Source organism: Ammospiza nelsoni, chromosome 17 (genome assembly GCF_027579445.1).
Source record: "Ammospiza nelsoni isolate bAmmNel1 chromosome 17, bAmmNel1.pri, whole genome shotgun sequence".
Classification (NCBI taxonomy): domain Eukaryota; kingdom Metazoa; phylum Chordata; class Aves; order Passeriformes; family Passerellidae; genus Ammospiza; species Ammospiza nelsoni.
The window spans coordinates 15,270,078-15,295,110 of NC_080649.1; the positions used below are offsets into that span (position 1 = coordinate 15,270,078).

General features: G+C 49.1%; 1 protein-coding gene across 1 annotated transcript in view; it reads left to right on the top strand.

Moving 5' to 3' along the window:
- Window positions 1-25,033, top strand: part of RAB40C (RAB40C, member RAS oncogene family) — a 35,935-nt gene that overhangs the window by 3,804 nt on the left and 7,098 nt on the right. Inside the window, exons 3-4 of the mRNA XM_059484551.1 lie at window positions 13,928-13,988; window positions 16,670-16,730. Coding sequence (XP_059340534.1) covers window positions 13,928-13,988; window positions 16,670-16,730 — 122 coding nt within the window. The remainder of the gene's footprint in view (window positions 1-13,927; window positions 13,989-16,669; window positions 16,731-25,033) is intronic.

Consider the following 25,033-nt stretch of genomic DNA (forward strand, 5'->3'; position numbering starts at 1 on the left):
GTGGCTTTGTCACCACCGTGTCACACATCCACTCTCGAATAGCTGGTTGTTCATGTGCTGGAATGAGCTCACCCAGCAGGTTTGTTGGCTTGCAGGAGCAGCCAGCCCTGAGCTGAGCCCTGGTGAGTCAGGGCAGCTCTCAGTGCTCGGCAGGAGAGGGCTGGGGCTGTCCTGGGAGACAGGGCTGCTGCCCCAGAACAGGGCCAGGGCTGGGCTCAGCACAGACTGAGGGTGATGTGCCCCTCCTCACATGATGGAGGGCTTTTTCTGCCGCTGCTTCCCCCTCACCTGCTGCTGTTCCCACAGGAAAGAAGCAAAAATGTGTGTTAGGGAGAGAGTAGAGCGTGTTTTGGAGCAGATGGCTTTGACTGGAAGGGGGGTGGATTTTTATTTTTATTTTCCCTGTCCTCAGCTTGTATTAAGAAAGTGATGAGGATGCAGCCAATGTCCTCACTCTGATCTTGCATTGAGCACACAAAAGCTCAAATGAGAGCCCTGCCCTGCACAGAGTTGGTGCTGACACCAGCCCTAACACACCGAGTCCCAGCACCTCCTTTCAACCTTGTCCCTTGGCTGGGCTTTAGTACCTTTATTCAGGCACCATCCTTTGGTGCTCTGCATCCCTCTGCTATCCAGGCCCAAGGCAATGTCAGGGAAAAGGCACCTCAAGTGCTGCTGACAGGTTTTGTGGTTCAGGTGAAAACTGGATCTCTCCCAAGAACTCTTCCCCAGCAGCAGAGGTGCAGGAATTCAGCTCCTGGGCAGCAGCAACAGCAAGCCCACCAGGGCTGGGGTTCCCTGCCAGGAGCAAGGGCTGGGGCAGTGCAGCTTCCTGCCCCTTTCCTGGCCAGGAGGAACGGGAGAGGCAGCTGAAGACACTGCCCAGCCCTTGGAGGTGGTCGGTCCCTTCCAGTTTGCCTGGGGGCTGCTGTTAATTACCAGGTTGTTTGTCTGAGTGATCCACAGTTTTGGATGTCTTTTCCCTCTGGTTGTTTTTGTGCAACTGTCTGAATCTGGAGATCTCTAAGATGTTTCTTCCAAGTCTTCCTTTACAGCAGTTCCTCTCCTGATCTGTCCTGTGACCCCTCAGGCACCAGCGTGCAACCAGAAACTCCCCTGGTAGTTCCATGCCGAGCAGGAGATAACCTGTCCTGCAGCAGCCTGCACAGGCACAGGGTGAGGACACACTTTGTGTGATCCTCCCTGCTGCCATGGAGGGCATGTGAAGAGCTATTTCCCAGTGCTTCTGCTCCTTGCCTGCTGGGTTTCCAAGACTGACCATGGACATGGTCTCTCACTTCTGATCTGCAGCCTCTGTGGTGCTGCCGTGTTTGGCTGCAGGTCCTGCTACACTGGTTTGCTTTTCACAGCCTTAAAAAGTGTGTAGCTGAGCAGCTCTGCTCTAAACTTGAACTTGTGTAAGCACAGGACGTCTCTTCAAACTGGCTGACCCTCCTGAGCAGACAGGAATTGCTGGGTGACCCCGTGTGCAGTGAAACCTCAGCCAGGGCGAGCACTGATGTAGTGGCACCTGCTGGGCATAGGCATGAGAGCTACTGGTGCTGAGCCCAGGTTTCTGACAGCAGCTGTCTGCTGCTGCACTGTCAGGGCTCTCTGGCATCAGCAGGGAGGGAAGGGGAAGCCTTGGTTCTGGTGCTGCTTTGCTGCCTCCTCCTCCTCACCTGGCCTGCTCCCACCCGGTGTGTCCTGCTCTGCTGGAGCAGCCCTGTCCCTGGCCATGGCTGCCCCACTGCTTCAGCTGCTGCACACCCATGGAAACTGCTCTTTGTTTTCTGGCAGGACTGGATTCTTTGGAATAATGCTTGGAATAATGTTTCAGTTTGAGGCTTTAGCTCTCTGGTGCAAGGAGGATTGAGGCAAAGTGTTCCAAGTGCAGCCCAGCCATCACGTTCCTGTAGTGGCTGCACAACTGATGTGCAGGAAATGTTTGAGCTGGACTGTGCTGGTTGTGCTGCTGGAAACCTCTTTGGATGGCTTGCAGAGTGCAGAGTGGTTGTTGCAGCAATTCCTGCTGTCTGCCAGCACTTGCATCAGTGTCCTTCAGGGATGTTCACTTCCCTGTCATCAGAGATGCAGAGCTGATCTCATCAGAGCAGGCAACTCAGAAACAGCTCCAGCATCTCTTGTTTCTCCATTGTTTACTACATAACCTTTGTGTGAAAAATAGTTCCAAAGATACAGTGCTGAACCTCCAGCCCTGCTTGTTGTGGGACTAACCAGCTGTGATTTAAACTTAAATTCCAAAACAAAGCCAAACAAAAAAATCCCCATCAAGCCAAAACCCAACCCCCAAAGTGAGTGTCTGGCAGGTTTGGTGTCTCTCCCTAGTCAGGATTAGATGTGCACAACAGTGTAGGTTGTTATGTGTGCAGAACATCTGAGGAGGGTTGTGTTTTTGTGGAGATTTTATAAAGCTGGGGAGGGACCTACTCTGCAAAGTTCTGGGTTGCACTGCAGAGTTCTCACCACCCCTAATCCCTCTATAAAAGCTGTGCTTTTATGGCTGTAAACGTGTTCCAGAGCCCTGAGTGCACAAAGGTGATGGGAGCTGAGCAGTACAAAGCTGAAATGGGTGGAATGTTCTTCTGATAACTGGGATTAAAAGTTTCGCTGTGGTTTTGGTTTGTAAAAAGCAGACAGGTTTTGCTCTCTCCAGATTCCACACCAAAATTGTCCACACCTCTCCTGGTGTGGAGGTTTTTGGTTGGTTCAGTATTTAAGCTGCATAGGAAAGACCACGGAAGTTAGTCTGCTCCTCCTCCTCCTCCTCCTCCTCCTCCTCCTCCTCCTCCTCCTCCTCCTCCTCCTCCTCCTCCTCCTCCTCCTCCTCCAGCTTTTGTTTCCAGCTGTTCCCTGGCATGTTTTCCTCTGCAGCCTCGATGTCTCAGAACAACAGAGCATCTTTCCATTGCACTTGAGAATAGCTAGGCTCTGAGCTGTGCTTTTATCACCCTGCTGGTTAAAATCTGGATTTCTCTCCCTTTACTCCTCACTGTCCCCTGGCACTCCAGAGGAGCATTATGTCATATCAATTCCTGTGTGATTGCAGGCACTGGAGGAGGAAGGAAGCTGCAATGTGAAAACCTTCAGCTTTGTTTTGCTAAAGGCTTTGCTGTAAGGTGAGACTCACCTGAAAGAAAATTACCGTGGGGCACACAGGGTGGTGGCTCAAGGCAAGAAACCTCCATCAAAGAGTCTGTTTGCTTCTGCAAAAGTTGTAGTAAATAGTAAGGTTGCAACATAGCTTGGAGATTGTTTGTTCCTATAGAGCTTCTGTTTGCTGAAAGGATTTTTATGTTGCCACAGCTTTTTAGATTTTCTTCCTCTTTTCTGCTTCATCTTTTTTTCATTTCCATTGGCTCATTCTAGATATTGTTAGATCATTTTAAGACTTTGACACCTGTTCTCCTATAAATATAACACCTGAAATTCTTAATGTCCTGCATGTTCTGTGCAGGATTGGGCATTGAATTGGGACAAAAATCTTTGTGCAATTCAAACATAATATTTGCTGCTTAAACCATGAGTGGTTAAGGAGGAGACAGGCAGAAAGGGCACACTGAAAGGCTGTAATTAAATGGCAGTTTAACAGAAGGTTCTGAGCATCTTTGGGGTAACCTTTTAAATAAAATGCAGAGTTAAAAAAAAATTCTTTTTTTTAGAGATTTTAACTTGTTTCCAGCCAGGCTGCTGGGTTCCTGGCACCATTTGGGGCTTTGTTATACCATTTGCCTCTCTGTGCAGGTGATTGGCCCTGCTCCCTGCTCAGTCCTGGGCACAGAAATTACCCTGCCTTGTTTCCTTTGGTACCAGCTGTAGCAGCACCTGTAACAGGCCTTTTGCCCATGGTTCTGGAGTGGAGGCCAAGTGGACTGGAGAAGAACTAGATGGAAAAGAACCCAACCAAGCAATGAACAAAGAAAATGCAACAACCCACCCCTCACCCCATTTTGCCCATCATTTATTTAATCTTAAATCCTTTCTTGTCCCAAGAATTGTTGTTTTTCTTACATTGTCAAGCTGCCTGAGCAACTTAGTGGTAAAATCCATCCAGGAAACTGCAGCCTGTGCTGTGGCACAAGGAGATGAAACTGCAGGGTAGATCTTACCTGTGCTGCTCACCCTGCCAGCCAGTGTGTTTGCTGTGGAACACCTCTGTGGGTGAGACACACTTGTGTTCTTGTAGGACTCATCTTTATTAAAAGGCTGAAATTCAATACTTTGTTCTGGTTTTTTAAATGTCAAATGCTGGCTTTTCCCTGGTGGCAGCAAAAGTGCTCCAGAGTGGCTGCCAGGGTAGCTGGAGTGAGATCTTCGTCCTGTAGGTCAGGAGGGGACCTGGGAAGCTCCAATTTGGGCTTGGAAAACCTGGTTTCAGGCTGCTGAGAGCTGCTGTGAGGCAGCAGAGTTTGTACAGGTGTGTGTTGAGGTGCTTGCTGTGCCAACAGGGCCAGTCCATCCTTCAAGGACAAGGAGGGAGAGCTGAGCACACCTGCCATGCACTGTAAGTCAGGCCCCTGGAGATTTGTTGTCATTGGAAACAGCCCATGGAAAGGTGAAACCAGTGTTAGCAGCCATCCTGGTGCTCCCAACATGCAGCAGCCCTTTCCTGGCTGTGGTTGGTGCAGCAAGACCAAACTTGGGAGCCAGAGAAATTCCTGGGGAGTGGAATCTCTGTGGCTGTTCTGGGAACTCTGCAAGTGTCTGCTTAACCTGTCTACACCCAGCTTGAGGGCTGCAGCTCTCTCTGGGTGTTTGGGTGTGGAGCATGGCTCTGGAAATGCTGTTTTGTTGCTGGCAAAACCCAGAAATGCCAGTGAGGTGTGGCTGGGGATCGCAGGATCAGAGGCAGCCTCTGCAGGATCCCTGAGCAGGTGTGCACCTGAGGCTGGCATGCACCCTGCAGGCTGCCCAGGCACGGTGTGGGGCTGCCACGAGGCTCTGATGCTGCAGGGCAGCATTCCCCTGCACAGTGTCCACAGAAGTGTAACTATGGAGGGATAGGATATTCAAAGCATTTTGGACAAACGCTTGGATTTTTTTGAGTGTTGGGGATTTTTTTGTCTCCCAGCATATCTTGATGTTTGTACGGTCATCCAGCAACAATGCAGACTGTTATGGTGCCCTCTGATTTCCCTCACAGGCTGCCTTTGTTTCTGCCTGCAGCTGTGTGGTTTTTATGGAGATCTGAATTGCAAGGCATGAAGAAACTCTTTTGTTTGTTGTCGCTTCTGTGCATAAAATCATTCTTGATTTTCTTCTAAAGCACAAATCCACTTCACATCCCTGGTTCTGGACTGACTTTGGACTGTTTCTGGGATTTCCCGGGTGTCTGCTGAAATTGTTGGAGCTTTAGGAACAGATTTGCTCCTGGCTTCAAATGCCATTTTCTGATGCAATTGTCCCCCTTAAGTGTGCCCAGAACAAAGTTCCTCTGTGTGAGGACCATATAGCTGCTGAAACGGTGCTGGGCTTGCGGCAAGCAGTGAGCAAGTGAAATCTGCAAATCCGCCCTTCTTCGAGGTCTCCAAATCAATGTTTTCCTTTTGGCTGGTTACAAAACCAAACAAGCAATTATTTGCCGGAGATCCCCACCTCCAAACCCTCTCAGCTGGAGATGAAGATGCCTGGGAGCTGATGTGAGCAGGCTTCCTGTGAAAGGCTTTCAGGCTAAATGGAAATCCCTCTCAGCTGAAATGAAGCGGCTGTGAGTGGAAGATGGAGTATGTTTTTCAGGGGAAAATGTACAAATCTGGGTAACTACAGATAATTGAAAGGCTTTGTTCTCTCTCAGTTTCAACAGGTGTCTGTACGGGGTGCTTGGCAGCTCGTTGGGTTTCTTGATCCCGTTCCCAAAGCTCAGCTAGGGTGCAGGATAGGATCACAGAGGTAAAATCACATTTGCTGACCCTCAGTCCCAGCTCTGCAGGCAGAACTGGGCTGTTCTGCTGTGATGCTGTTGGGGAACTTCTCTCATCCTGCTCAAAACAGAGCAGTGATACTGTGAAGTAAACTGTGACACTGAAAGGCACAGACCTGGGATGAATCCACCTGTGTTTGGTTGACCCCTGTTGTTGGTGATGATAATTTGTTTCTCTCTCTAAAGAGTAGGTAATTGAATGCATGACTCAAAAGGATGAGCTCATGTGTTGTTTGGAAGGGATTTTTCCCGTGGCTCGCAGCTCTGAGCTGACTAGTTCAATTGCTGCTGTTAATGTGCTGCTGTACACACTTTTTAAGGTTGGGTGACTTCATCAGTTGCTATTTGAATAGCTTGAATTCTCTTTTTTTCATCTGTTATGTTGATGCCACATTTGCAACATCTGTTATGTTGTGCCTCATGCCACGTTTTTTCTGAACAATTTAGTATCACTTACAGATGACAGAGACAGTAACTATTCCTCTAAGCTAGGGATGGAAGATAATGCACCTGTGGTATCTTCTTACAGATGTTTCTGCCTGTTTTTAAAGTGCTTGTGAAACTAGAGGATCTTAAAGCTGCATCTGTGGGTGCATGCATAACCTGGGTGCTGGCCCAGCAGCTCCTTCTGCCTGGGAGTGGGTTTGGTGTTGGATTAGTACACTTGGTTAGACCTGTTTGCTCTGAACATGCTTTCAGCAGCTCCTGGCCACCTGTGGTTTCCATGCCAGTCTGCCTTGTTTGACTAGAAGTGAAGCAACAAGTCCTCCTCTATCAGCTTTTACCCACAAACAACCAATTCTGATAGGTGAATTCTGCCTTTTCACTCACAGGCTGGTGAGGTAAAAAAACCCAGAACAACAAAACCATAAAATAAGACATTTTAATCCACAAGGAGCCTTTGGACACTGCTGGGGTATCACTGGCATTTGGGATAAATGAATTTCTGCATTAATGGCCTTGGGCTGGACTTAGCAGAGTGCAGTTCCAGTTCCAGCACTGAAGAAGGGGCAGCCTCTGCACTGTGTGCAGCACAAATTGTTTTTTCCTTTTTAAATCCAGCAGGAAGGTTGGCACAGGCCCTTTGGAGGGAGAGGGAGGGACCTTTCAGCAGCTCATGTCTTGCATACACACCAGTAAGATGACAGCTAGTTTATGTGACAGAAACACATGTATGGTATGTCCCCAAAGGTGTGCCAGGGGGAGCCTGAGTGACACCCAGCCAGGCTGTGCCAGCCCTGCAAGAGGGCTCAGAAGAGGGGACACCCTCACCAGACCCCTCCTGGGGACCCCTGGCTGGAAGGGACAGGGCTCTCATGCATGGTTTATGTTCTCACAAAAATTCACAATTGCTGTGGTGTTCTTGGCACCCACAGTGTTGACAAAACTGTTGATAAGGTTTTAAAACCAAATTTACCCACCCCTGCTTAGTCACAGCTCCTGGATCCTTGGTGCTGAGAAGCTTCACCACAGATTCATCCTTGATATTTTCCTTTTGCAGACACACAGTAAAGGATTTGCAGTCCATTGACCAACTCTGAAGTGTTCCTAAGTGCTTATCTACCTTTGTGGCAGTGAGAACATGCCTCTAAGCCCAGCTGCACACTGAGTGATTGTGGCTTTGATCCTTCCCTGTGTGGTAAGGAGGGATTGTCACGACACAGGTTACAAATTCCTGGCTGGATACTGTTGGTGTTTTATGATCATGGCATGTTTCAATCTGTCAGCTCCCTGCCCCCAGAGCTCTGTGTCCCTTTCTCTTGAGGCTCCTCTGTGCTGCCACACAGCATGACCAGCCCTTCACAGCGGCTCACTCGAGTTCACTGTGAAATCTCAGCAAGTTAAATATTTGATGTGTATTCTCTATGTTTTCATTCCAGCCCTGTGCTGTCCCCTCCTCCCAGCAGCCAGTGGTCAGTGTGGCACTAAACCTACAAACCTTTAGTGAGGCCTTTTGAGTGCCCCAGACCTTGTACAGAGCTGATGACCTGTGAGCAAACAGAGGAGCCGGGGGTGTTTGGGGGAAAATGCAACTTTTTCAGTTACACATCTGTGGTGTGGTGGCTTCAGCTGCACTAATGACAGTCACAAACCAAAGTCCATCACCAGGCTGGCTGGGTGAGGCTCTGTGGTGACACATTGAGTCTTTCTGTGGCTTCTGAGCCAGCCTTAAGATTTCCCAGTCAAGCAGAGCATTTCTGCAGGGCTGCAAGAGGCCAGGCACAGCTCACCTTTAGCCCTCTTCTGAGTGCTCAGATGCCATCAAGAGTTGCAGAATGCAGCCACTCTGACTTAATTATGTCTGTAGATAAAGGAACAATCCACTGAATTGCAGCATTAGTCAGGTAACAAAAGTCCACTCAGTTTATCTTATTTCTTATTTATATGATGCATTGAGTAAAGGTTTGGCCTTGGCTCATCATCACTGCACACCTCCAATTTTGCCTGTTGACCTTATGTATCTCTTTGCAAGCAGGTTGGTTATCTTCTTTTGAATTAAAAATAAATGAAACCAAATTTAATCTTTAAAAGGAGGAAAAAAGCTGAGGTTGCATCATATAGCACATGTCTGCAAGCTGGGGGAACTGAGTTTTAATGAAGTTAAAATAATGTGCACTGGGGTTTTTTTTTTTTGTGGGTGGACTAACAGCGAGGTGGATTCCAAGCTCCCACAAGCAGAAACATTCATGTAAGAAATGAGGTGGAAAAAGCATCTTTGACCAATCTGACTCACACAAACTGGAAATGACTGCAAGTGACAAGGAGTCTCCCTCAGAAGGAAAGCAAGCTTTAAGTCTTAAAACTATATCAGTGTTTCACTTGAGTACGTTGATTTATTTTTACTACTTTTCATTTTTTTTCCTTTGGAAAGAGATTTTTGAGCATCACCTGGAATGTCTCCTGGCCCAGATTTGTGAATAAATTATGTTCTTCTTAGAGACACTGCAGATACCCACTGGAGATGGTGCTGGCAGCTTTTGGGGAAGGTCTCAGGAAATCCTGCTGCTGGCTTGGTTAATGTGGGCTGAGCCCTTCATCCCTGGTTGTACCTTTGTGATGTGTGTGTTAGCTGGGCCTTGGATCATTAGAGCATCCCTGGAGGAGGACACTTGATGTGGACCAGTGACCACAGCAGCAGTGTTGGCTCTGGCATTACCCTGGGAGCTGCAATCTCCCTCCCCCAGGGCAGTGGGGATCAGCTTGGGAAGCTGAAGGAGGAAAGAGGCACTTGCTGCTCTTGGGTTTTGCTCAAACCTGCCTTGTTAAGGGGAGGTGCCCTCCTGGCCTCCACCCAGGTGTTAGGGCAGAGCCACCTGATGAGTGTACAGCTGCAAACTTGTCTCCTCTTCTCTGAAACAAAGACCCACACAAAACCCACAAAAACAGGCCACCATGTTTCAGTAGTAAATATTTATAGAGCTTTGTTCACTTGAGCTGTTTAAAGCAATTTTCCTGAGATCAACCTCTTTAAAGGGAGAGCATGAAATGCACATCTCCCTTGTGTTTCTCCCTTTTCCAGTGTGACTTCCAGACCCATGTACCTGCTTGGCCGCTGCCCCCTCCTTTGTGTTTTTGCTGCTCATGCAGGTGCAGAGCAGAAGCTTGGCAGAGTGGACATACACGTGTGTCTGAGCCATGAATTCCCAGGGGAAAGGTAACAGCCTGATACAAAGTGGTATCAAGTGCTGGGAAAAAGTTACCATTTCTCTTGGAGGGGTTTAACTTTTCCTTTTTACATCAAGTGTCATCTTTTGGGTGAAAGCTTTAAGTAAGCTCAGGTTGGGTGTGGAGTTTTCAGGTGATACTGATGCCAAGTGTGTTGGGCTTGGCATGAGTAATTTGGAAGAGATCAGAGTTTCCTATAACACATCCTGTGGATTCCCATGGGAAAATGACTTGCTTTCTTAGGTTTTCCTTAGAGCAACTGGCAAAAGAAAGAAGGAAAGGTTTGGGATTTCCCAGAACCTTGCCCAGGAGCATGGAACCCAGCTCCATGGAGGAGAGTGTGGTGTCTGACATCAGGCTTGGTACAGCAGATCCCTCTGTGCCAGGTTAGCAGATACAGCCTTGGTACAGCAGATTCCTCTGTGCCAGCTTGGCAGATACAGCCTTGGTACAGCAGATCCCTCTGTGCCAGGCTGGCAGGTACAGGAGTGGTACAGCAGATCCCTCTGTGCCAGGCTGGCAGATACAGGATTGGTACAGCAGATCCCTCTGTGCCAGGCTGGCAGATACAGGCTTGGTACAGCAGATCCCTCTGTGCCAGGCTGGCAGGTACAGGAGTGGTACAGCAGATCCCTCTGTGCCAGGCTGGCAGGTACAGGAGTGGTACAGCAGATCCCTCTGTGCCAGGTCATCTCTGCTGCAGGAATGGGGCTGGGATGGCATCAGCATAACAGGAGTCTAAAGCAGGGCTGGAAAAATAACACAGGAGTCGGCCTGTATGCTAAATCCCAGAGAACAGCCCAGACTTGTTCTCTGAGCCTCATTTGCTTTGTTGCATCATGGTAATATCGGCCCAGAAAGAGATCAGTTGATATAAAATAGGCTTTAAACAAGAGTGGTTTCTTTTCCACCAGCGCTGCTGCTGCGGGGCCGGGCAGGGCCGGATCTCTGGGCCGTGTGTGCTGCGGGAGCAGCCCGTGCTGGGCTGTGTGTGCTGCAGGAGCAGCCCGTGCTGGGCTGTGTGTGCTGCAGGAGCAGCCCGTGCTGTGTGTGCTGCGGGAGCAGCCCATGCAGGGTGTGCTGCAGGAGCAGCCCGTGCTGTGTGTGCTGCAGGAGCAGCCCGTGCTGTGTGTGCTGCGGGAGCAGCCCGTGCTGTGTGTGCTGCGGGAGCAGCCCATGCAGGGTGTGCTGCAGGAGCAGCCCGTGCTGGGCTGTGTGTGCTGCAGGAGCAGCCCGTGCTGGGCCGGGTGTGCTGCAGGAGCAGCCCGTGCTGTGTGTGCTGCAGGAGCAGCCCGTGCTGGGCTGGGTGTGCTGCAGGAGCAGCCCGTGCTGGGCTGTGTGTGCTGCGGGAGCAGCCCGTGCTGGGGCTGGTCCCTCTCTGTCAGGGGAGTGGCATCAGAGCCACTCAGTGTCCATCCCGAAATCAGCTGTGCTTGGCTGTGAGCAGAGTGATGCTCAGGTGGGGGAAACCCTGTCACCTGTAGAAAAGAAGTTCTGAAAACTTCCCTTGTGTCTGTGCTGCCTGAAATGTAAAGATGGAGGGGCAGCCCTGGTATGGCCGTGGCCATGCACTGCCAGCAGCATCAGAGCAGAGGTGGCATCTAGTGGCTGCTGTGACCCTCTGTCCCCAGATCTCTGGGACAAGGAGGGAGCCAGGGCTGAGCTTGAGCTGTAGGCTGGGCCTGGGAAAGGGAGCTTGGCTGCTCAGCTTCCCTGTGAGCTGTAAATGAGGGAGTGCCTTGGGCTGCTGCTCAGGACATGGTTGTGGGTTACTGGGACTGAAAGGGGCCAGTACTGGTGTTCAGCACAGTGCAGAGTCCCATGATTTTGAGGGCACCTCCAAATTGATGCAGGTTTTGTCTCACCAGGAGAGCCACAGGAGAGCTGTGCTTGTGAACTGCAGCATACTCAGTGCTAACCAGCTAAAATAACAGACCAAAACCAGGGAGTGCCTTTGAGCTGTCCTGATGCACTGAGTGTTTATGGAAAAGGGAAGCTGAAATTTTCTCCAAAACATTGCAGTTGTGCAGATTTTTGTCTTTCATTAATGAGCTTGTAGGCAGAGTTTGCTCCAAAACCTTTAGTCTCAGTTTGGGTGTTTGTACATTTAAAAGTGCAGCACTTTCCTCGGCCCATAACCAGATACCAGCTTGCTTTTAACTGGAGTGTGTGTGACCTCCTTGGGCCAGCATGTGCAATGCCCAAAAACTGGTGTCCCTCTGGATTAAAGTATGTGTATAGTTTGAGATGAACATGGATTATTTAAAGCATTTCTCTGGTGACCAGGTCATGAGTTTTGAGGACAGGGACCCCATGTTCCTCTGGGGATGTAGGCTGGGCAGTTAGCGGGCGAGGAGCACAATGACGACATCTGCGGATTTGACATTTCCATTAACAAGTTTCCTTCTCTTCCCAGTTTAGCTGAACCTCTCTCACTTTTAAAAGCTGTAGTCAAGCGATTTGTTTCAGCTCAGCAGTGGCATTTTTGGAAGCATGTGGCCTCGGTGCCCTGAAAACTGTCCCTGTTCCCACCCATGGTGCTTTCACACAGCTGCTCCAGCTGTGCCCTGCTGGCACTGGGGGTGATTGGGACTCACTGCTGACAGGGAGCTCTTGTGCCTGAGGAGGGGCCAGAGTCTGTCGGGATTTTGCATCTGAATCAGAGCAATGGGCTGAATTAGCCTATTCCCTAACAGCCCAGCAGGTCCTGGTTCAGGAGCTGGCAGGGGAAAATGTCTGGATGCTCCCTTCTGGTAGCAGAGCAGCCTTACTCCCACTACTCCTCACCATCCCTGGGGATGAGGGAGATTTATGTCTGCCTGGAAATAAATACAGATCATTCACTTGTCTCTGGAGGAAGATAAAATGTAAACTGCCTATTTTCTGTGATGCAGCACTGGAAATAGTTGGAATTTAAGATAATTATCTTTATTGCTTTTTATAGCACCCTATGAAGGCTGAAATCTAATTTGTTTTTCACTAACAGGGAACTCCTGCGGATGACTCAGAAAAATCCATTTGCTTTATTGACAAACTTGTCTGGTTGTCAGGGCAGTGCTCTCCTTGCAGGAAAAGGGAAATGCAGGTCATAACACATAACACAGTGTGGGGTTTTAATAGATATTCAAAGTTTGATATCTGTTGGCAAGAAGAAAAACTAAAGTTGATGTAATTAGAGTGAAGTGACTGTGCTTTATTAAAAGGTTGTAAATTAGTTGATGCTTCAGTGGGTGTGCAGTAATGGTGCTCTCTGCTTTGTTTATGCAATTTCACTACACTTGAAGCTCATTAACAAGAGCTTGCAGAGAAGCTGCTTTTCCTGGTGCCCCTCAGCTTTGGGCAGGAGGTGGGAGGTGCAGTTGTGCCTCTTGCCCTGTGCCTGGGGCTGCAGGGAATGCTGTGTTCCATGTGGGTTGGGCCTGTTGCTTGTAAGGGGAGATGTTTCTTTTCAAACTTTTCAGTCTGTCTGTGAGACAGGCTCCCAGCTTTAACAAATTTCTGATGTATCTGAAGGTAGTGACGCCCCTTGTGTGAGTGAGTTGCATGCCAGCCCAGCTGGTTGTTGTGGTTTGTGGGGTTTCTGCTGCTCCAGTGCTGGGGCTCTGTGAAAAGCAAAAGCAGATGTCTGTGCTGCTTCTCAGGCCTTCACAAGGGGGGAGTGTGTCCTGCCTTACCTGCCCCCTGTGATCCACACCCCAGAGCTGCTCAGAAGGAGGGACAGCAATCTTTGGACAGCCTTCCTGTAAGCTCTCCCAAAGTGCCCTGCTGCTGCGGTTGAGAAATGCTGGGACTGTTGGTTGAGAAATGCTGGGACTGCAGGCTGATGTAGCAGAGATGTATCCAAATTGTTTCTGTCTGTTCACCCCCTAGCAGTGTAATTTATCACTGCCATGTGGGATAATGCTACAAATCACTGAATCTCTGAGAATCATGGAGTGACTTGGGTTACAAGGAACCCTGAAGCTCACCTTTTTCCATCCCCTGTGCCATGGTCAAGGACATCTTCCTAGGTTGCTCTAAGCCCCATCCAATTTCTCCTAGAACTCAAGTTCTGAGAGGTTTAAAACCACAATGGAGAAGTGAGAAGCAATGTAGGGGTTAAGTGTGTTTTCATAGAGCTCCACAGAGCTGCCTTTGCCATGGAGCAGGAGTCTGGTCCTGTCAGGTCTCTGTAGCTCTCCTCAAAGAGGCAGCAGAACAAGGAGAATACATCCCTTTAGGAAACATGAAATGAGAGTTCCATGTGGGCAGAGCAAGGTTCTTGTGCATCTCTGAAGATGTTCTCAGGGTTTGCTCAGCTTTTCATTGCTTTTCTTTCAGGAATTGACTACAAGACCACTACTATCCTGTTGGACGGCAGAAGGGTCAAGCTGGAACTCTGGTGAGTGTTCTGAGCCTCTGTAACCCAAACCCTGGGAGCTCAGGCCAGGTGAGCAGGGACACAGGGCTGGGGGATGCTCTACCAGGCTGTGGAGAGCGTGGACCATCCCTGGGGTGTGGTGAGACTTCCTGGCTGTTTTTCCCTGAAAGTTACTCTGGCAAAGAAGATTCCTTTCTGTCAGTCAAGTAGCACAAACACCATGCTACTCTTTGCTGGAATGGTCTGAATTCAGTCATTGTCTGTCATAACTGACCATTTTCACTGTTACTCTGCACTTGAGACCCCACCTGTAGTTCTCTTGTCCAGAGCTCCTGGCACAAGAAGCACATGGATATGTTAGAACAGGTTCAGAGGAGGCCATGAAGGTGCTCCAAGGGCTGGAGCCCCTCTGCTCTGAGCCAGGCTGGGAGAGCTGGGGGTGCTCACCTGGAGAGGAGAAGCTCCAGGGACACCTCAGAGCCCCTGCCAGGGCCTGAAGGGGCTCCAGGAGAGCTGCAGAGGGACTGGGGACAAGGGATGGAGGGACAGGACACAGGGAATGGCTCCCACTGCCAGAGGGCAGGGATGGATGGGATATTGGGAATGAGGAATTGTTCCTGGCAGGGTGGGCAGGCCCTGGCACAGGGTGCCCAGAGCAGCTGTGGCTGCCCCTGGATCCCTGGCAGTGCCCAAGGCCAGGCTGGGCAGGGCTGGGAGCAGCCTGGGACAGTGGGAGGTGTCCCTGCATAGCAGGGGTGGAGCTGGTTGGTGTATAACATCCCTTCCAACCAAACCATTCCATCATTCTATGTTCCTGTACTGCTCTCAATCACTGAGGGACTGGTATTGTTTTGGAAGCAATACTGGATTTTCCTGATATCCAAGGATGAGAAACAGAAACAAGAGAAGGAAAGCAGAAGAATAAAACAGGTGAAACCCTTGGTCCCTCAGCAGCTGGATATTTCTCAAGGCCTTGAGTAGAAAATTCAAACAAGCAGTGAGGAGGCATCACCACCTCAGGGTGGGGTGGGCCCCTGGGGAGCAGGACTGACTGGAGTGACCAGAGCCTGGGACACAGATGGTGAGCCCTGCATGGGAGGGGTAACCCCAGCCTTATCTGTCAGCACCTGAGGGACAGCTGGAGCCCTTCTGGCTGAGCTTTGTCTGACTTGCTGAGGAGCTGACACAGCAGGCTGTGGAGATGAAAGAGGAAGGGAAGGACAGGATAGGTTGTCTGTCCCTACCCTGGTTTTCACCCAGATCTGGGAATTAGGGAATGACACAGTCCTAAAACATGGAGTTAAATATCCCCTTAGAAATGCTTGGGTCAAGTAACAGGGATATTAGTAACATGTGTGAATTGTTAAATAGGAATGAACTCCATGTTCTAAGCCTCAGTGACTGACTCTGGCAGTGTGTAGTTTGGTGGTTTAATTACACCCCTGCTCTTTGAAGCTGAATGTCCTCATTTTTCTTACAAAAAAGAACAGAAGCAGCTAATTTATCTCTTGTAGCCTCCATGTTTTTATGTGCCACTTGCATTCTTGTCTCTCTTGTAAGAAACCTATTTTAACATTTCAGCCCCAGGTGTGTAGTAACTTAGTGCTTCCCTTTTTATAATGTAATTCTTGAGCTGGAGAACAGCACAGAAACTGAAAAGCTGATAACACTGATTGATGATGCCTTAGAGTAATCTTTTACCATTACTTACCCAGTATTTGATTGTTGAGGGAGAAGGATGTGTAAGCACAGGCTGTTAGATTGATGTCCAGGATCCTACAAAGCTTTACATCTGAGAAAATGACTGTCCTGCATGTGAGGTCAATGTGTTTTTCCTAGAGCTGCAAATCTGGGGCTGAGGGATTCCTCAGCCTTCTCAGTGGTCATTAAAGTGTCTTTTATCCTGGCCCAGGGAATAGATTTGAGAAACACCATAATGTGTCTCTGATGAGCCTGACACATTTCAGTATATCCTGGTTAAATCAGAGTGCTGGACTCTGCTGTCTTATTCCAGAAGGTCACTGTGAGGTGCTGGCAGTGTTGTCACACTTATTTGCACCTTGTCCAGACAAGACAAGTTACAGTGACTGAAAGGCCCCTTATTGTCACAGTGGTCTAGAAACACTGTACCCCACTCCTGATCCTCACTTTCTGTAGGGTATATAGACCAGGTCTGTCAGGGATCTGGGTATAAAGAGAATTCCAAGAGAATTCCCTTTATTTTAGTTAAAATGTAGTGGAAAAACAGGTGAAGCCTAGTGCAAGGCAGTTTCTCCTCCTGTGAGTGGTCATATTTAGGTTGGCTGTTCTCCATGGCTGGGAAACCTCTGTACACTCACTCTGACTTTGAACTCCTGTGGACTGAAGGGAACCAGGCAGAAAATCCTTTGCCCAAGGGAGTAAAATGACTTATACCCTCACACATCATCCAGCAGTGCTGCAGCCCAAGGTTTGGGCATGTGTCTTCTCCATGGGAAGCACAATGACAGTGACAACCTCTACCCAAAGGTGGAGATGTATTCACCAGTTCTTCCCCAGAAGAACCCACAGTGCAGAGGACTTTGGGTACCCTGCCTGTCCTAAAGATCTGACTAGATCAACCCTGATTTTTATTTTATTTTATTTCTTTATGGCCAGTAGGAGATGTGCAGTATGGGAGTCAGTTCTCCACCTCTCATAGCTGTAACTTTTCTGTGTTTTAGGGACACCTCAGGGCAAGGAAGATTTTGCACTATTTTCAGATCCTACTCCAGGGGAGCCCAGGTAAGTGCTGCTTTCAGGGCTTTGATGGGACATGTGCTTGAACTTTGGGATGTGTAAGTCTTTCCTGCCATAGTAAAGAGCTCTGAAGAGGAATGCACTGATCACCAAAAGGATCTCTGTAGATGACAAGAGACACTCAGTGTTGTCATGTTGCCTGGGATTCTGTTCTTATGAAGTGGTGGGAGAGAAGGGAGTGAATGGCAGACTTTGCTAAACTCCTACAGAAAAGGTCTGTGCAGACAATATTCACTCTTAATTTCTAGAGGAGGGCTGAGAGGTCGTCAGGGAGGATGAGGCAATTCTCGCTCTAGATTTGCCTCAGCTTTAATGTGGGAGCTCCTACTTTCTGAGGTTTTTAAAATTTGTTTAAATATGGCACTGGCTTTCCCAGTGGAGTTCTTCCAGTCTGTGTTGCTTTCGAGTCAGTTCCAAAAATAGGGGTGGCTCCTACTTGTGTGTCTGAGGCAGACTTGAAACTAGAGCAGCTCAATTGGAACGTAAAGTATGTGTGTTCCTCAAAACATGAGGCACAGTGTTACATTTTGAGTTTCTTCTTTGGGCCCTGCTCCAGAATAACATCAAGATCCTCAACAGCACAAAAATCTCGTGGTCCTCTGGAAAATTGCATTTAATAAATTGCTGTTTAATAGTGCTTTCTGACAGTTCTGCTGTTGTCCTTTTAGTAGCATGGCAGGGTCCCTCCAGGATAAAGTTTACCTAAGTTAAATGAGCTCCTTTATTTTCCTTATTGTTTTCAAGTTGTAAAGCTTTGGAGAAAATTCCTCTTTTGTTAGGCACTAGGAGTCAGAAGCTGTCTGTCAGCCTCCTAAGCAGGCCAGTATCCTGGGAGATTCCCAGCCTTTGGGAAACATTGTACTTCTACTCAAGCTCTTACCACTTTTGGCTTTTTGCTGCTTGTATCTGTAGACATTTGCTTTGCTAACTGGCAGAATCTGTGTTGTTCTCTTTCTCTGACTTCCTGCAAATTCACTTGTGCTCTAGACATAGGAGCCCCTCACCTGGAGTGTGCTGTTGAGATCTCCCCATGTCCTGTTTATTCATGTTAGTGCACATCTCTGGTGGTCTGGATGCTTTGAGGCAGCTCCTTTGAAGCAGAGGCCAATTTCCTGGTGCTCCTGGTGGAGTTCTGCGGTGGGAGAGTGCAGGATCTCCTGTTCACATGTTCAGTCCTGTGTCTGAGTTTCTTTCAGCTTCTACATTGCATTTTCTTTCAGCCTTTACTACTTTTCAGAAAAAATCTGTAACCCCCATCACATAATCACTGTTTGCTTTGGAAGGGACCTTGAGGCTCATCTCATTCCAACCCTCTCCCATCTGCAGGGACACCCTCCACTAGACCAGTGTGCTCCAAGCCCCATCCAGCCTGGCCTTGAGCACTTCCAGGGATTAGGAATCCAGAACCTTCTCATGGAACCTGTGGGCTTGAGGCCTTGTGGCTTCCCTCACTAGTTAGAGGTGAACAGAACTGGTCAGTGTGGTTTTCTGGTGACCACAGAACTCAGCTTTGATCAGGCTCTTTCTAAGACCTTGCTGTGTCAGATCACACTGGGAATGGAAAGCAGCAGCTGCTGTGTCCAGGAATGTCACCTGGGGGCTTTTGGCCCTCTGTGCAGCCACTGTGCACTGTGGTAACTCCCCTTGGTGTGACCTGGAGCTCCTCAGAGCAAGTGTCTGCAGAGACACTGCACCCTCAGAGCCTGAGCCCACACACCAGACCTTACACCTGCTGCTGCCACAGGGCAAACTGGGGCACAGGGCAGAGCTGAAATGGGCAGTGATGAGAACATTCCAGTTGGATGGAGAGAGGGACACATCTGTCTGGAACCTGCCTGGAGCTGTGAGGCACTGGCACAGCACCTCCCTGTGATTCCTGCAGCCTGTTCTCCCTGGACACTACCCTTGGGTGCCACAAGGTGTCGTGTACCTGGCTGCCCACAGGCTTGAAAGGGATTGATTTTCTCGTCCTTCCTCAAAGTGAGGCTCTTGACCTTCTTCAGCTGTATTTATCAGTATTGCTGCAGGAACTCTCACCTGAACATCAGCAAGGTTTGCCTCATCCATCTCACTGCCTAGCCCTCCCAAGGAGTGAGTCTGAGAGACAGTGAACCTCATCAGCCAGACAGGGGGACCTCTAGTGTGAATGCTTTAGAGAGCCATGGAATCCCTAAGGCTGAAAAAGCCCTCTGAGGTCATCGAGTCAAACTAGGAACCCAGAACTGCCAAGGCCCAGGTAAACCATGTCTCTCAGCACCACATTCTGCATGGATTTTTTTAACATATCCAGGGATGTTGACTCCACCAGTGCACTGGACAGCCTGTGCTAATGCCTGACCACACTTTTTATGAAGAAATTACCCCAAAATGCAATGTAAACCTCCCCTAGCACAACTTGAGGTTGCTTCTTCTCACCCTGTCACTTGTTACTTGGGAGAAGAGACCAGTCCCCACCTGACTCCCACCTTCTTTCAGGAAGTTGTAGACAGCACTTCACTGCTGAATGCTGGAGAATGGAGCTCCCTTGCACAGCAAGGTGTAGCTCACACCTTTGCCTCAAGACTGCCCTCTGCTTGTGCAACAAATGCCTTTTGCAAAGTGCTGTTGTGATGCTTTAATCCTGGTCTGCACAAACAGTCAGTGCTTAAAAGCAGCAAACCAGCCCTAAGGAGCAAGGCAGCCTAGGATGAGGAGAGGTAATTCCCAAGGGAAGTCTCTCCAGGCCCTCTGGAAGTGCCCAGGAGATGACCACAGGGAAAATGCCTGTTGAAAATGGCTGGAGTCCTTGTACAGTCTTCTCCAGGTGGCTTGGAGTAAAACTCAGATTGTTTTCAGCCACAAGTGGTTGGCTCCCATGTTCCTGTATTAGCAGGAATACAGATACCATGTCTCTTAAATAACTCGCCACAACTTTCAGTGGAAGAAGAAAATATCAAAATTTATACTCTGAATGGTTAACCAAAGAAGAGGACTGTTTGTTTTGAATAACAAATGCCTGTGTGACTGCAAGGGTGGACTTCCAACACCTCCAGTTATTTTCGGTATGCAGAAGCTGACTTCTTCTGGCATGGCCTTAGCATAAATACAGCATAACCAATGTGGTCTTGGCAGAGAAACACAGAAATGCTTCTGAGTTCTGTGATTTAGAATTATGGAGTGGTTTGGGTTGGAAGGGACCTTAAAGCCCATCCTGTTCCACCCCCTGCCATGTCCAGGGACACCTTTCACTGTCCCAGGCTGCTCCCAGCCCTGCCCAGCCTGGCCTTGGGCACTGCCAGGGATCCAGGGGCAGCCACAGCTGCTCTGGGCACCCTGTGCCAGGGCCTGCCCACCCTCACAGGGAACAATTCCCAATTCCCAATATCCCATCCATCCCTGCCCTCTGGCAGTGGGAGCCATTCCCTGTGTCCTGTCCCTCCATCCCTTGTCCCCAGTCCCTCTGCAGCTCTCCTGGAGTCCCTTCAGGCCCTGGCAGGGGCTCTGAGGTGTCCCTGGAGCTTCTCCTCTCCGGGTGAGCACCCCCAGCTCTGCCAGCCTGGCTCCAGAGCAGAGGGGCTCCAGCCCTTGGGGCATCTCTGTGGCTTCCTCTGGACTGTTACAAGATGCCCACATCCCTCTCATGCTGGAGGCCCCAGAGCTGGGTGCAGTACTCCAGGTGTGGTCTCCAGGATGCATTCAGGGCTGTTTGCTTTCCTTTCTACTGTCTTGGAATCATCAGACTTGAAGACTTCTGCTGTAGGAAGGCTGGTGCAAATCCCCTTGGAGGCAAGAGAAACAGCTTATTGAAACTACAACCCAACAGCTCAGGAAGAACAAATCCAGCACAGGAAAGATGTGCCAGCATGGGAAAAGCTCTGTTTGAATTCAGTGTGATATTTGTACAGGAACAGATTGGTGTAAACTGGCCTTGAGCACCTTCATGCTGAGAATTAGTGGAAGGTTCTCACTGAGTAGAGGACTAAAGAGCTCAAGGGGAGCTTGAAGAATGAGGTTCCAGAGAGAACTTGTACAGGTTGGCTGCGAGAGCAGGAGGCTGGCTCAGCAACCTGGCAGCCCTTGCCCAGGTCTGAATAGCCAGTGCTTGAGAGAACACTTGGTATGAAAAGTACCTCCAAGCCAGGGAAGCATGCCTGACTTTCCCACACACTATTGTTTCTCAAGTGTAGTGATAAAAAAACCCTGAATTTTCTAAAGTAGACCCTGGAGAGGTTGCAACATGGAAAAACAGTCTCCAGACAGCAAGCAGACCTTCTTGGGAGTTCTTTTTTCCCTCATGGCGCAGCCTGGTGCAGTGCTCAGGCTGAACTGGCTGCTCCCTCCCCAGGGAAAGGACTCCTTGATGCCTTCCCCAGTTTCTCCTCCACCCCACTGGCCTGGATCCTGAACCATGTGACTTTCACATTCAGCAGGAGCTCCTTCCTCCTGAAATTATCTGCAGTAAAACATCCTTGCTGCCCCTGATGAGCTGGCTCTGAGCAAGAACCAGCCCCTTCTTCCAGCATGACTGCCTCAGGGTTTGCTCTGAGGATCACAGGGCTCTTGCCTTCCTCCCTGCCCTGCTTTAGCAGATCTGATCTTGTCAGGGACAGAGCTCTTGGGCTCCAGGTGGGGGCTTGTGGTGCTGGTGTGCCTGGGAGCCCTCTCCTTTTCTCTTGCTTCCCTAGGTGTTGAGTTTCCACTTCAACCCCTTCTCTGTTTGGTTCTGATGGGCCAGCAGGTCCTGAGCACATCACTTCAGGGTCTCCTTTTGGGGCAAAAGAGGAGCATTTGTGTCTGGGATAGCAGAGCACTGGCCTCCAGGCACAGATGGGGCAGGGGGAGTGTGCAGCCAGTGACGGTGACTGCAGGGCCAGGGAGGAGGCAGAGATGGAAACCAAGCAGTGCTGTGCCCTGCAGAGCCAGCTTGGGCAGTGGAGCTTGCTGTGCTGCACAAGGATTTTATGTTAATTGTCACAGCATGGGGTACAGTGAAAAGAATATTTAAGCACACCTTTAGTGTGCTTAAAAGTGCTGCAGAAACCTTTTTTGCTCTTGGACTCCTGTTTTTTTTCTTCTTGGCTTCCAGGTCTCAGTCATTGCAGCAGAGCTGGCTGGCTGATCTCAGCTGTTTGAGCAGCTGTGACTGTTCTGGCTGCTGTGAGCAAATGCAAACTATTCCAAGAGTGATCACAGAGGGGAGAAGGAGCTGTGGTGGTGCTTCCTGATCCAGCCAGGAAGAAGCAGTGTCAAGATCATTCCTGATGTCCTCATATGCCAGTGATTTAAACTGTTTCTGAAAGTGTGGCTTGCCAAACCCTTCCCAGACAGTGTGATAAAATGCTTCCATCTTGCAGCAAAGCTGCAGCCCTAAAGAAATTATGAATATTGTTGAGTTCAGCTTAGGCAGGTGGTTTGAGGAGCTGCTGTTTCTCCTGTTCAGGGCTTCTTAGTATGCAGGAAGGTGGTGGATTTTTGGCAGCTCAGCAGACTCAGGTGTAGATTGAGCCCTCCCTTATGGCTCTTTTGGTTACAACAAATACCTCACCTGCCTTGGGTCATTCAGACAGGATTGCCCAGCTGCTGGAGGAGCCTGCCCTGCCTGCAAAATACTTATCAAAAGCTCAGTGATAAATACCCCCAATGCTGGGAAGAGGTTTGGCAGCAGGGTGTCCATGAGCCAGTGTCAGAGGTGCCAGCTGGAAAGCCACGATAAATGGAGATGTGAAAGAGCAGGCAGGAGACAGAGTGTTCTGGTTCCTGTCAGCACTGGACCTTCTGGTTAAGGTTTATTTCATCCTGTGGGACAGAAAATTCACTCTGAGGGGCTCTTCAGCCTTCTTCAGCAGCAGCCTTTTTCCGTCAGTGGAGAATATCAGCAAGTGACACTTTCCTGGCCACCCTGTCACCTGCCTGCCTTGGGCTGAGGTCCTTGGCAGTTGTGCAAGTGTTCCTAGCAGCTCCTTGTGTGCTGGAAGCCCCTAAAGCCATCTGGGAAGTCTTTTTGGACAAGCCTGCTTTGCATTGAGAGTGTGCAAGCTGATTTTCTCTTACCTTTAAAAGCTTTTTGCTTATAAACCTGGTCCAAACCTGCTGCAAGCAGGCAGAGATGATATTTCCCCATCACCACCTCAGTTACATGGACAGATCTTTGTGTAAGCTCCTGCTGGAAGCAAATTTGGGTTTTGGCAGAGTAAGTGTCCACATGTGCTGCTGGATACAATAACTGGTGCTCTGTCTGTGTTCCTTGTTCACTATGGGAGGCACTCATGTGGAAATTTCTGTCGCTGGCTGCTGAGGGTTGTGCCAATCCCAGTAGTGTGGAACAAAACCAGAGTGGCAATGAACTCTGAAAATCCAACTGTGAAAAGACCCCAGATGGATCTGGGGATGAGTCCAGTCAGCTTCTGCCTACACAGAAGCTGTAGGCAGACTGAGGAGGAAAAGAAGGAAGGATTTTGGAGGCTTGTGAGGGCTCCAGGTCTCCTTGGTCTGAGAAGCTGAGTGTGGAGCTTTTCACTCCATACTGTGGGAACCTGGGGTACATAATGGTACAAAAGGGCTTTGTGAAACTAAAAATTGAAAGCTGTGGAGATAATAGGGTGTTGACAACCATCTAAGCACTTAGAGAACAAATTAGGCTGCAAATGGGAAACTGTTCATTTGTTGAGTTGGGGAAATTAAAATTCTGTGCGTGTTATTCCAAAGGAGACTTTAAAAAAGCCTGACAGATCTTACTTGGAACTGTGTGCAGAGCTGGAGCCAGCCCCCTCCCTGTGCAGGGCTGAGTGCTGTTCTCTCTGGGGCAGCAGTGACAGTGCATTTGGGATGCATGCTCTGGAAACGTGGTGTCTGCAGCATGCCAGTGCTCCTTGGAAGCTGTGTGAGGTTCTCTGAAGCACCAGGAGCTGGCCAGGGGTTGAGCAGCCTTCTTGCTGCCCCTGCTGAGCTGCAGCACAGCTGGGCTCCATACCCAGCTGGGCAGGATGGGGATGGAGCAAGGCAAGGGCACCTTGGCCTTTGAGAAGCTCTCCTGGACAGTCTGCACTCCAAATGTGGGTGCTGGAGCCATGGAGGCTCTAAATGTGGATATTGGAGCCATGGTGTGGCTTGGAGGCTCAGCTGGCAGACAAAGGATCATGTTTTACATTTAGAAATCATGGTCTTGACCTTCTATCCTGCTGAGAAATTAGGGGTGTGTTTTTGCTCAAGTTTTATCCTTATTCCTATTCAAAGAAGATCCAAGCAGAAGCTGCCAGAAAGTTTAAAAACTCTCTCCTCCTCAGGCATATTCCTGGCAGAAATAATCGTCACAAACTAGGTCTTGGGTCTGTTTTTCTTGGCTGAAGGAACTTGTCCATCCAGAAATGAAGCAAGTAGACTTTATTTATCTTGCTGGCCATTTGTGTTGGAAGGGGCTCATCAAACCCTTTGCTTTGTTTTTTCCTGACTGTCATTAATTCTCACACACAGCCATGGAAGCTGGAAATCAAAACAAATAGAGGAAAAATTAAAAGAAAGCACAGAGTCTTCTTTTTTTTTTTTTTTTATATGCAATTATAATGTGATGTATCCTGCTAGTAGGTATTTCCAGATTGGGTCCTTGAGAAGCAGTATCTTTGGTTTTGTGGCATTTTTTAATTACAGAAAATCATTACTTCCTTCTTACTTTTCCTCTCTAAATCTTGGAGAAACTGATCCTTTTGTCCTCCAAAACAAAAAAAAAACTCCACTTCTTTTGATTATGAAGTTTCTGGACTGTCCTAGAAATGGGGCTACAAAAAATTACAGACTCTAGGTAGGAGCTCCAGACTTTCCTTGAAGGAAACTGAAGATGCTTCCCCCCCACCCCACAGATATTTCTGCCATTATGTAAACTCACTTCAGGTCCTACAAACAACCTCAAACCCAGACTTTGAAGGGCTTGCTCTTTGTGTTGGACTGTCAAACATCAAGCCAACCCATCTGGCTTGGCTTTTGTGCCCTCTGCCCTTCTGTTTTTGTGCATTTGAGCCTTTCTGTGGGGGTACAAGTGCAGATGTGGAGATGCTGGAGGGCCAGCAAGGACAGAAAAAACAAACTTCACCTGGAGAGGGACTGCCTGGGCTGGAAGCAGTGGGCAGGGAGGCTGGGGGTGCAGCTCAAGAATCAGAATTGTTCTTCAAGGAAGCATCTGAATTGTTATAAAATTATAAAATTGTTCAGGCTTTGAGAGCTGCTTATTTCAGAGGAGCTGAGGGAAAGGCAGACAAGGTCGAGGCACACCCAGAGCGTTCCGGGAACGGCTGCTGCTCCATGAGGGGGGAGCAGTG